This window comes from Vanellus vanellus (genome assembly GCF_965231255.1).
Source record: "Vanellus vanellus genome assembly, contig: HAP1_SCAFFOLD_2387, whole genome shotgun sequence".
NCBI classification, from domain to species: domain Eukaryota; kingdom Metazoa; phylum Chordata; class Aves; order Charadriiformes; family Charadriidae; genus Vanellus; species Vanellus vanellus.
In genome coordinates, this window is record NW_028126923.1 from 1 (window position 1) to 10,500 (window position 10,500).

The 10,500-nt window shown below is 69.7% G+C and overlaps 1 protein-coding gene across 1 annotated transcript; it reads right to left on the reverse strand.

Annotated features, from left to right (window-relative positions):
• Positions 1-1,807: 1,807 nt before the first annotated feature.
• Positions 1,808-10,291, reverse strand: MBOAT7 (membrane bound acylglycerophosphatidylinositol O-acyltransferase MBOAT7). The gene is made up of 7 exons (XM_082501375.1): positions 10,181-10,291; positions 9,165-9,294; positions 8,160-8,286; positions 7,456-7,615; positions 6,270-6,624; positions 4,524-4,871; positions 1,808-2,711 (listed from the first exon to the last, which is right to left on the reverse strand). Exons 1-7 carry the CDS (start codon positions 10,254-10,256, stop codon positions 2,222-2,224), a joined length of 1,686 nt encoding a protein of 561 aa, XP_082357501.1. The 5' UTR covers positions 10,257-10,291; the 3' UTR covers positions 1,808-2,221.
• Positions 10,292-10,500: the final 209 nt, after the last annotated feature.

A 10,500-nucleotide genomic window follows, 5' to 3' on the forward strand; every position in this document is an offset into this window, starting at 1 on the left:
GCCCGCCACTGCACCGCCCCCCCCCCCCCCCGCGCATGCGCCCTCGCCTCCTGCTCGGCCCTCAGCGCTCGGGCGTCCCGTTTCCGCCGCTCCGCTTCGGCCTCCGCCTCGTCCCGCCGCACGCGCGCCACGTTATCCCGGTTCCGGACATGCCACGATTTCTTCGGGAGGATGTTCATGGCCGCCGCTGCCGCCGCCGTCCAGGCCGCGTCTAGGCCGCGCCCTCGCGCCCCGCCCTCGCTCTCTGATTGGCCCAGCGCTTTCGCCCCGCCCACCTTCTTCCTCCGCGCGCCCCGTGGCATGCCGGGAGTCGCCGTTTCCCGCCTCTCGCGGGGCATTGTGGGAGCGGCGCCATTTTGAGCGCTGAGGCGCCCGAGCTGAGGGGGTGTTGGGGGGAGGGGGGCGTCGGGAGCGGCCTGAGGGACCCCCGGGACCCCCCCGGGACCCCCCGGCACGGGTTTGGCTCGAGTTTACCTCAGGTTTGGCTCAGATTTACCTCACGTTTGGTTCAGATTTACCTCAGGTTTAGCTGAGTTCTAGTTGAGGTTTGGATGAGATTTACTTCAGGTTTAGCCCAGATTTAGCTCAGGTTTGGTTCAGGTTTAGCTCGGGTTTACCTCAGGTTTAGCCCGGTTTTTGCCTCAAGTTTATCTCAAGTTTGGCTCAGGTTTATCTCAGGTTTAGATCAGATTTATCTCAAGTTTGGTTCAGATGTAGTTCACGTTTAGTTGAGTTTTAGTTCATGTTCGGCTCAGATTTACCTCATGTTCGGCTCAGATTTACCTCATGTTCGGCTCAGATTTACCTCATGTTCGGGCTCAGATTTACCTCATGTTCGGCTCAGATTTACCTCATGTTCGGCTCAGATTCACCTCAGGTTTAGCTCAGATTTGGCTCAGGTTTGGGTCAGATTTACCTCATTTCTCTGGGCCCGGTCGGAGCCGGCCCTGGTGGCTCAGGGTCCAGTTTAGGCAATTTTGGCTTCATTTGGGAGTGTTTTAGGCAGTTTGGGGTTTGTTTTAGAGTGTGTTGGGGCCATTTGGGGGGTGTTGGGGCCATTTCAGGGGGCGAAGGCTCAGTTTTAGGGGGGCCTTTGATCCGCTTTAGGGTGCTTTTCTGTCCATTTTGGGGGCGCTTTGGGTCACTTTGAGGGTGAGGCGCCAATTTTTGAGGCTCTCGGGTCAGTTTTGGGGGTGACCGATCCGTTTTAGGGGTTTGCTTTGTCCATTTTCAGGGGCATTTCAGGGGCGGTTTGGGGGTGTTGGCTCAGTTTTGAGGAAGCGTTGGGTCAATTTTAGGGGGTATTGGGTCACTTTGAGAGTGAAAGGGGTTTTAGAGCTCGTTGGGTCATTTTTAGGGTGTTTTGGGGGGTTGGGAGGGGTTTGGGGGGTGTTTGGCCCATTTTAGGGTGTTTTGGGTCCATTTTGGGGGCAGTTGGACCAATTTTGGGGGTATTTGGGGCAGTTCTAGGCAGTTTGGCGTCAGTTTTAGGGGGTCTTGGACACAAATACCCCGAAAACTGACCCATTTCAGGGGTAGTTGTGTCAATTTCAGGGGTATTTGGGGCAGTTTGGGGGTGTTGGCTCAGTTTTGGGGGGGTCAGTTTTGGGGCGGTTTGGATCTGGTTTGGGGGGACTCTCTCCCCCCCCCCATGTGAGACCCCTGGGGGGTCCCCAAAACCACCCAATGCCACGGGGGGGAGGGGGCGGTCACTCAAAAAAACCACTTTATTTAGTTTAAAATATTTTTTTGAGGGGGGGGGGGGAGCTCCATGTGCCATCACCCCCTGGTTGCTGCCCCCCCCCCCCATACCTGAGCCCCCCAACTCCCCCCTGAGCCCCCCCACCCCCCCCATGTGGTCCCTGCAGCCCCCCAACCCCCCCTTGGGGGGGGTGAACCCCCATATCCCCCCCCTCCAAATTCCTCCCTCCCTTCACCCGCCTGCAGAGGTTGGGGGGTACCCCCCCCAAATATTGGGGTCCCCCGGGGGTGGGGGGTCCCTGGAGGGGGTGGGGGGTCCCTTTTCTGCCCCTTCCACTCCCAAATATTGGGGTCCCCGGGGGTGGGGGGGTCCCTCCTCTTCCTCATGGGGGGGTCCCTGGAGGGGGGTGTGTGTGTGTCCCTTTTCTGCCCCCTCCACTCCCAAATATTGGGGTCCCCGGGGGTGGGGGGTCCCTTTTCTGCCCCCCCCTCCCCCCAAATATTGGGCCCCCCCCCAGTTTCATGGCTTGGGGGGTTCCCGGGGGTGGGGGGGGTCCCTCCTCTTCCTCAGGTTGGGGTCCCCGGGGGAGGGGTCGCCCTCCCCCACCTCCCGCCTCTCGGAGGGGTCCCCCCCCAATTCCCGGCCGGGGGGGGCGCCCCCCCCCTCCCCCCTTTCTCCCGCCCCCCCCCGCGGCGGGGCGGCCCCGGCGGCCAGCAGGAGGATGAGGAGGGGCAGGAGGTGAAGGCAGAAGCCGACGGAGGCCCAGTAGCGCAGCGTGGCCCCCCCCTCCAGCAGCACGAAGCCCATGCACAGGTACTCGTAGGCCCTCATCTTGAGGAACCAGTGGGTCCCCCGCACCAGTGCCCCCCCCCAGGGCCCCCCGCGCCCCCCCAGGGCCGCCTCGGCCGCCCCCTCGGCCGCCAGCCACAGCGGCACGCTCAGGAAGCTCAGGTAGTAGCCCGGATGCAGCCCGTGCCAGTAGGCCGACACCAGCATGGTCCAGGCGCTCCTGGGGGGGCACAGGGGGGGTTGGGGGCGCCCCAGAACCCCCCCTGCGCCCCCAAGGTCCCCCCCGCCCCCAAATCCCCCCCCACAGCCCCCCAAATCCACACACACCCCCAAATCCCCCCTGGGTGCCCCTGGGGTTGGGTTGGGGGGGGGTGGGCGCTCCTGGGGGGGCACAGGGGGGGTTGGGGGCGCCCCAGAACCCCCCCTGCGCCCCCAAGGTCCCCCCCGCCCCCAAATCCCCCCCACAGCCCCCAAATCCCCCCCACAGCCCCCCAAATCCACACACACCCCCAAATCCCCCCTGGGTGCCCCTGGGGTTGGGTTGGGGGGGGGTGGGCGCTCCTGGGGGGGCACAGGGGGGGTTGGGGACCCCAAAGTCCCCCCCACAGCCCCCAAATCCCCCCCCACAGCCCCCCAAATCCCCCCCACAGCCCCCCAAATCCCCCCTGGGTGCCCCTGGGGTTGGGTTGGGGGGGGGGGGGCACTCCTGGGGGGGCACAGGGGGGGTTGGGGGCGCCCCAGAACCCCCCCTGCGCCCCCAAGGTCCCCCCCGCCCCCAAATCCCCCCCACAGCCCCCAAATCCCCCCCCACAGCCCCCCAAATCCCCCCTGTGTGCCCCTGGGGTTGGGTTGGGGGGGGGGTGGGCGCTCCTGGGGGGGCGCGGGGGGGTTGGGGGTGCCCCAGAACCCCCCCTGCGCCCCCAAATCCCCCCCACAGCCCCCAAATCCTCCACGCACACCCCAATCCCCCTCCCACTCCCTCCCAGTGCCTCAATCCCCCTCCCAGTCCCCTCTTAGTCCTCCCCAGTGCCCCCAATTCCTCTCCCAGTGCCCCTTTAGTCCCCCCCAGTGCCCCCAGTCCCCCTCCCAGTGCCCCCGTAGTCCTCCCCAGTGCCCCCAATCCCCCTTCCAGTCCCTCCCAGTGCCCCCGTAGTCCTCCCCAGTGCCCCCTATCCCCCTCCCAGTCCTCCCCAGTGCCCCCAATCCCCCTCCCAATCCCCCCCCCAGTGCCCCCAATCCCCCTCCCAGTGCCTCCCAGTGCCCCCAGTCCCCCTGCCCATCCCTCCCAGTGCCCCCAATCCCCCTCCCAGTGCCCCTAATCCCTCTCCCAGTCCCTCCCAGTGCCCCCTTAGTCCCCCTCAGTGCCCCCAATCCCCCTCCCAGTGCCCCCTTAGTCCTCCCCAGTGTCCCCAATCCCCGTCCCAGTCCTCCCCAGTCCCCCCTTAGTCCCCCCCTGTGCCCCCAGTCCCCCCCAGTGCCCCCAATCCCCCTCCCAGTGCCTCCCAGTGCCCCCAGTCCCCCTGCCCGTCCCCCCCAGTGCCCCCAATCCCCCTCCCAGTGCCCCCTATCCCCCTGCCTGTCCCCCCCAGTGCCCCCAATCCCCCTCCCAGTGCCTCCCAGTGCCCCCTATCCCCCTGCCCGTCCCCCCCAGTGCCCCCAGTCCCCCTCCCAGTGTCCCCAGTCCCCCTCCCACTCTATCCCAGTGCCCCCAATCCCCCTCCCAGTCCTCCCCAGTGCCCCCAATCCCCCTCCCAATCCCCCCCCAGTGCCCCCAATCCCCCTCCCAGTGCCTCCCAGTGCCCCCTATCCCCCTGCCTGTCCCTCCCAGTGCCCCTAATCCCCCTCCCAGTGCCTCCCAGTGCCCCCTATCCCCCTGCCTGTCCACCCCAGTGCCCCCTATCCCCCTGCCCGTCCCCCCAGTGCCCCCAATCCCCCTCCCAGTGCCTCCCAGTGCCCCCTATCCCCCTGCCCGTCCCCCCCAGTGCCCCCAATCCCCCTCCCAGTGCCTCCCAGTGCCCCTCCCAGTGCTGACCGCAGGGCGGGGGGCCCGCGGGGGCCCCTGCGGTGGACGTAGTGCGCGAGCCACCACTGCACCGTCATGTTCCAGTGGCGCATCCCCTCCCGGAACCGGCGGCACCGCTCGGTGCCCCACGGGTCGATGGTGCGGATGGTCTCGTAGTCCCACTCCCCCGGGGACAGCGCCGCCCCCCTGGGCCCAGCGCGGCACTGCGCGTCACCGCCGCGGCACCGCGACCCCCGGTAACCACCGCCCCCCGTCTCCCCCCCGTGTCCCCCCCCCCCCATGCCCCCACGTCGCTGTGTCCCCCCATATCCCCCCACCATCTCCTTGTCCCCCGCGTCCCCCCACATCCCTCCTTGTCCCCATGTCCCCCTCGTCCCCATGTCCCCCCCCCCCCGTGTCCCCACACCCCCCTGCCCCCCCCCAGGGTCCATGACCCCCACATCCCTTTTTCCCCCCACGTGTCCCCGAGGTCCCCAAATGCCCCCATGTCCCCAAATGCCCCCACGTCCCCCCACCTCCCCCGTGTCCCCCTATAGCCCGTGTCCCCTGTGCCCCCCTGTCCCCACATGTCCTCTGTGTCCCCAAATACCCCCCCGTCCCAACACGTCCCCGTGTCCTCTGAGTCTCCCCATGTCCCCACATGTCCCCCCATCCCCACCCCCCCTCCATCTCCCCACGTCCCTGTGTCCCCCCATGTCCCCCTGTGCCCATGTCCCCTCCCCTGTGTCCCCTTGTCCCCCCATGTCCCTATGCCCCCTATGCCCCCCCCATGTCCCCCCCATGTCCCCCCATGCCCTCGTGTCCCTCCCCGTGTCCCCCCCTATGCCCCCGTGTCCCCCCATGTCCCTATGCCCCCCTGTGTCCCCCCCGTGTCCCCCCCTCCGTGTCCCCCCCTATGCCCCCCACGTCCCTATGCCCCCCCATGTCCCCCCGTCCCCCCATGTCCTTATGCCCCTACGTCCACCATGTCCCCATGCCCCCTTATGCCCCCGTGTGTGTCCCCATGTCCCCCCTTATGCCCCTGTGTCCCCCCCGTGTCCCTCCCATGTCCCTGTGTCGTCCCTGTGTCCCCCCCATGCCCCTTTATGCCCCTGTGTGTCCCCCCTCCGTGTCCCCCCATGTCCCCCCCTATGCCCCCCATGTCCCTATGCCCCCACATCCCCCATGTCCCCTTATGCCCCTGTGTGTCCCCCCCCGTGTCCCCCCCTACGCCCCCCTGTGTCCCCCTATGCCCCCGTGTCCCTCCCATGCCCCCCCACGTCCCTATGCCCCCACGTCCCCCATGTCCCCCATGTCCCCCTGCCCCCTTATGCCCCCCTGTCCCCCCTGTGTCCCCCCCATGTCCCCCTGCCCCCTTATGCCCCCGTGTCCCCCCCCTGCCCCCCCATGTCCCCATAACCCCCCCGTGTCCCCCCCCGTCCCCCCCATGTCCCCCTGCCCCCTTATGCCCCCCTGTCCCCCCTGTGTCCCCCCCCGTGTCCCCCCCATGTCCCCCTGCCCCCTTATGCCCCCCTGTCCCCCCCGTGTCCCCATAACCCCCCCGTCCCTATGCCCCCTTATGCCCCCCTGTCCCCCCCCGCCCCCCCATGTCCCCCTGCCCCCTTATGCCCCCCTGTCCCCCCCATGTCCCCCCCCTGCCCCCCCATGTCCCCATAACCCCCCCGTGTCCCCCCCCCCGTCCCCCCATGTCCCTATGCCCCCTTATGCCCCCCTGTCTCCCCCCCCCTCCCACGTCCCCCCCCCCCGTCCCCTCACCGCGGGGGGCGGGGGCAGGGCCGGGTGGGCCCCCTGCCGGGGCGGGGGTGGGCGGCGGGGGGGTACCCCCCGAAGGCGGCGGCCAGGCAGGCGGCCTCGGCGCAGAGCCAGCCCACGTAGAAGCGCATGCGGAAGGCGAAGAAGACGGGCGCCATGTAGAAGAGGCGGAGGGCGAAGGGGCGGGAGGCGAAGGCGGCGGCGCGCACGTGGCCCAGCGGGAAGAGCCGCGCCGCCCCCTCCCCCAGCGCCCCCAGCGCCGGCGCCCACCGCACCCGCCCCAGCACCCGCCGCCAGCACGGCGCCGGCACCGGGCCCCGCACCCAGTCCCGGTGGGTGCTCAGCCGGTAGAAGGGGCCTGCGGGGAGAGGGGGGGGTTGGGGGGGGACGCCGGGGCCCGTAGAGCCCCACAGAGCCCCATAGGGATTCGGGGGACCCGGGCCCCACAGAGCCCCATAGAGCCCCACATCGCCCCACAGAGCCCCATAGGGATTCAGGGGGACCCGGGCCCCATAGAGCCCCATAGAGCCCCATAGAGCCCCATAGGGATTCGGGGGGACCCGGGCCCCATAGAGCCCCATAGAGCCCCATAGAGCCCCATAGGGATTCGGGGGACCCAGACCCCACATTGCCCCATAGGGATTCGGGGGGACCCGGGCCCCACAGAGCCCCATAGGGATTCAGGGGGACCTGGGCCCCACATTGCCCCACAGGGATTCGGGGCACCCGGGCCCCACAGAGCCCCATAGGGATTCAGGGGACCCGGGCCCCACAGAGCCCCATAGAGCCCCATAGGGATTCGGGGGACCCGGGCCCCACAGAGCCCCATAGAGCCCCATAGGGATTTGGGGGGACCCGGGCCCCACAGAGCCCCACAGAGCCCCATAGGGATTCGGGGGACCCAGGCCCCACAGAGCCCCATAGGGATTCAGGGGGACCCAGGCCCCACAGAGCCCCATAGGGATTCGGGGGGACCCAGGCCCCACATTGCCCTATAGGGATTTGGGGGACCTGGGCCCCATAGAGCCCCACAGAGCCCCACAGGGATTCAGGGGGACCCGGGCCCCATAGAGCCCCATAGGGATTCAGGGGACCCGGGCCCCACATCGCCCCATAGAGCCCCACATCTCCCCATAGGGACCCATAGGGATTCGGGGGACCCAGGCCCCCCCATGGCCCCCCATCTCACCCGTCAGCAGCCCCAGGTAGCAGTAGCTGTAGCAGAGGATTTCCACCAATCCCGGGCAGCTCTTCAGGGGACCGCCAATCAGCTCCTCCTCCTCCTCTGATGTCACCTCTTTCAGCCCCGCCTCCCGCATCTCCTGCACGTCGCTGGCCAGGCTCACCATCTGGGGGGGGCGGGGCCGGGCAGGTGAGGCTCCGCCCCCTCATATGTGACCACGCCCTTGCTAACCCCACCCACCCTTGGCCCCGCCCTGAGCCCTGTGACCACGCCCCCCGGACCAAGCCCCACCTCTCACCCTCCCAGCAGCCCCCCACGAGGAGCTTTAACTCCACCCCTCTCGGTGGCTCCACCCCTGACCACGCCCACCCAGGACCAAGCCCCGCCCCCTTTCACACCCCAGTGGTGCCTATTGCCCTCCCCATTCCCCGCCCCCCCCTGCGAAATTTATCCCCTCCCCACCCCCATCTGCCCCCCCCAGCACCCCCTCACCCCAAATCCCCCCCCAGGACCCCCCTAAATCCTCTCCCCCCCCAGACCCCCCTCCCCACCCTAAATCTGCCCCCCAACCCCCCCTCCCCACCCCAATTCCCCCTCCCAGACCCCAATTGCCCCTCCAGACGCCCCCCCCCGACCCCCATCCCCCCCCAGATGCCCCCCCGACCCCAATTGCCCCCCGACCCCCTCCCTTCACCCCCTCCCCCCCCCACCTTGAGGGTGAGCAGGAGCTGGAGGGCGTTGGCGTAGGGGGGGGGCTCGGGGCCCCCCCACATCCCCAGAGTGCGGAAGAACAGGAGGTACCCGAAAGTCCAGACCAGGGTGGCCCCCCCGCAGCGCCTGGGGGGAGGGGGGGTCCCACAATGCACCGGGGCTGCCCCCCCCCGGAACCCCCCAACTGCCTCTTCCCACAGTCCTTTGCACCTCTTCCTTCCTGCCCCCCCCAAATTACCCCGTGGCGCAATAACGAACTTCTGTGGCTTAACGAGCCCCAGCGGGCGCCCCCCCTCAGACCCACCCCCCCCCTCATGGAACCAGCCCCCCCCCCAACCTGAGACCCCCCCATGGGCACAGGACACCCCCCCCCCGGACTCAAGACCCCCCCCCATAGACCCAGAGCCCCCTCCCCATTGATACAGGGGTTTGGGACCCCCCTATAGACTCAGGACCCCCCCCCATGGACTCAGGACCCCCCCCCATGGACTCAGGATCCCTCCATGGACTCAGGACCCCCCCATGGACCTGAGACCCCCCCCCATGGACCTGAGACCCCCCCCATAAACACAGGACCCCCCCATAGACTCAGGACCCCCCATGGACTCAGGACCCCCCCCCCATAGACTCAGGACCCCCCCCATAGACTCAGGACCCCCCCCTATGGACTCAGGACCCCCCCATGGACCTGAGACCCCCCCCATAAACACAGGACCCCCCCCATAGACTCAGGACCCCCCATGGACTCAGGACCCCCCCCCCCATAGACTCAGGACCCCCCCATGGACCTGAGACCCCCCCCCCCATAGACTCAGGACCCCCCCATGGACTCAGGACCCCCCCATGGACCTGAGACCCCCCCCCCATAGACTCAGCCCCCCCCCCCCCCCCCCCCCAATAGACCTGAGATTCCCCCATGGACTCAGTACCCCCGCTTGGCCCCGCCCCCCGCTTGGCCCCGCCCCCTGCTTGGCCCCGCCCCCCCCGCTTGGCCCCGCCCCCACCTGGGCAGGAGGCGGAGCAGCACCCACGTGCCGGCGACGGTGAGGAGGGAGTGCAGCGCGTGCGCTCCGCACGTCACCAGCGTCAGCCCCGCCCCCACCGCCGCCCCCCCGAACTGCCGCGCGCGCGGGCCTGGGGGGGGAGGGGGGGGGGGGAAAGGTCAGGGGGCAGGAACACCCCCCCCCCCCCCCTCCAAATACCCCCCTGAAACCCCCAAATACCCCCCAACCCCCCACAGGGCCCCCCCAAATACCCCCCCAGACCCCCCCCGGTGTCCCCCAAATTCCCCCCCCCGACCCTCCTGAACCACTCCAGGTCCCCCCGACCCCCCCCGAAGGACTTCCCCCCGACCCCTCTGACCCCCCCCAGGACCCCCCCGACCTCTCTGACCCCCCCCAGAACCCCTCAGGACCCCCCCCAGATCCCCCCAACCCCTCTGAAGCCCCTCAAGACCCCCCTGAGCCCCCCAGGACCCCCTGAATCCCCCCCAGACCCCCTCCGGACCCCCCCGACCCCTCTGATCCCCCTCAGGACCCCCCCGGACCCCCCCTGACCCCTCTGACCCCCCCCAGGACCCCTCAGCCCCCCCCTCAGACTCCTCCAGACCCCCTCAACCCCTCTGAACCCCCTCAGGACCCCCCCGGACACCCTTCAACCCCTCTGACCCCCCCCAGGACCCCTCAGGACCCCCCCAGACCCCCCCGACCCCCCCCAGGACCCCTCAGGACCCCCCCCAGACCCCCCTGGACCTCCCCGACCCCTCTGACCCCCCTCAGGACCCCCCCGGACCCCCTCTGACCCCCCCCAGGACCCCTCAGCCCCCCCTCAGACCCCCCAGACAACCCCTCCAACCCCTCTGAACCCCCCCGACCCCTCTGACCCCCCTCAGGACACCCCCGGACCCCCCGACCCGTCTGACCGCCCCCAGGACCCCTCAGGCCCCCCCAACCCCTCTGAACCCCCTCTGACCCCCCCCTCGGACCCCCCCCAACCCCCCGCCCCCGTCCCCCCCCCTCACCACGGCCTTTGAAGGCGAAGCCGACGGGGATGGAGCAGAGCAGCACGGCCAAGTACGTCACCTCCTCGGGGGTCATGGCGGGGACCCCCCCGGGGCTCCTCAGACCCCCCAAAAACACCCGGAACCCCCCAAAAACCCTCTGCCCCCCCCCCCCACTGCCGCCACTCCCGTGTCCCTCCGCGCGGCGGCAGCGGGGGCGGCGGTGGGGAGGGGGCGGGGCCGGCGCGGCGACACGCCCCCCTCAGGGGCGGGCCAATGGGAGACTCCACCCCTGCGCTGCCGGCACGCCCCTTTAGAGGCGGAGCCACGGCGACTCCACC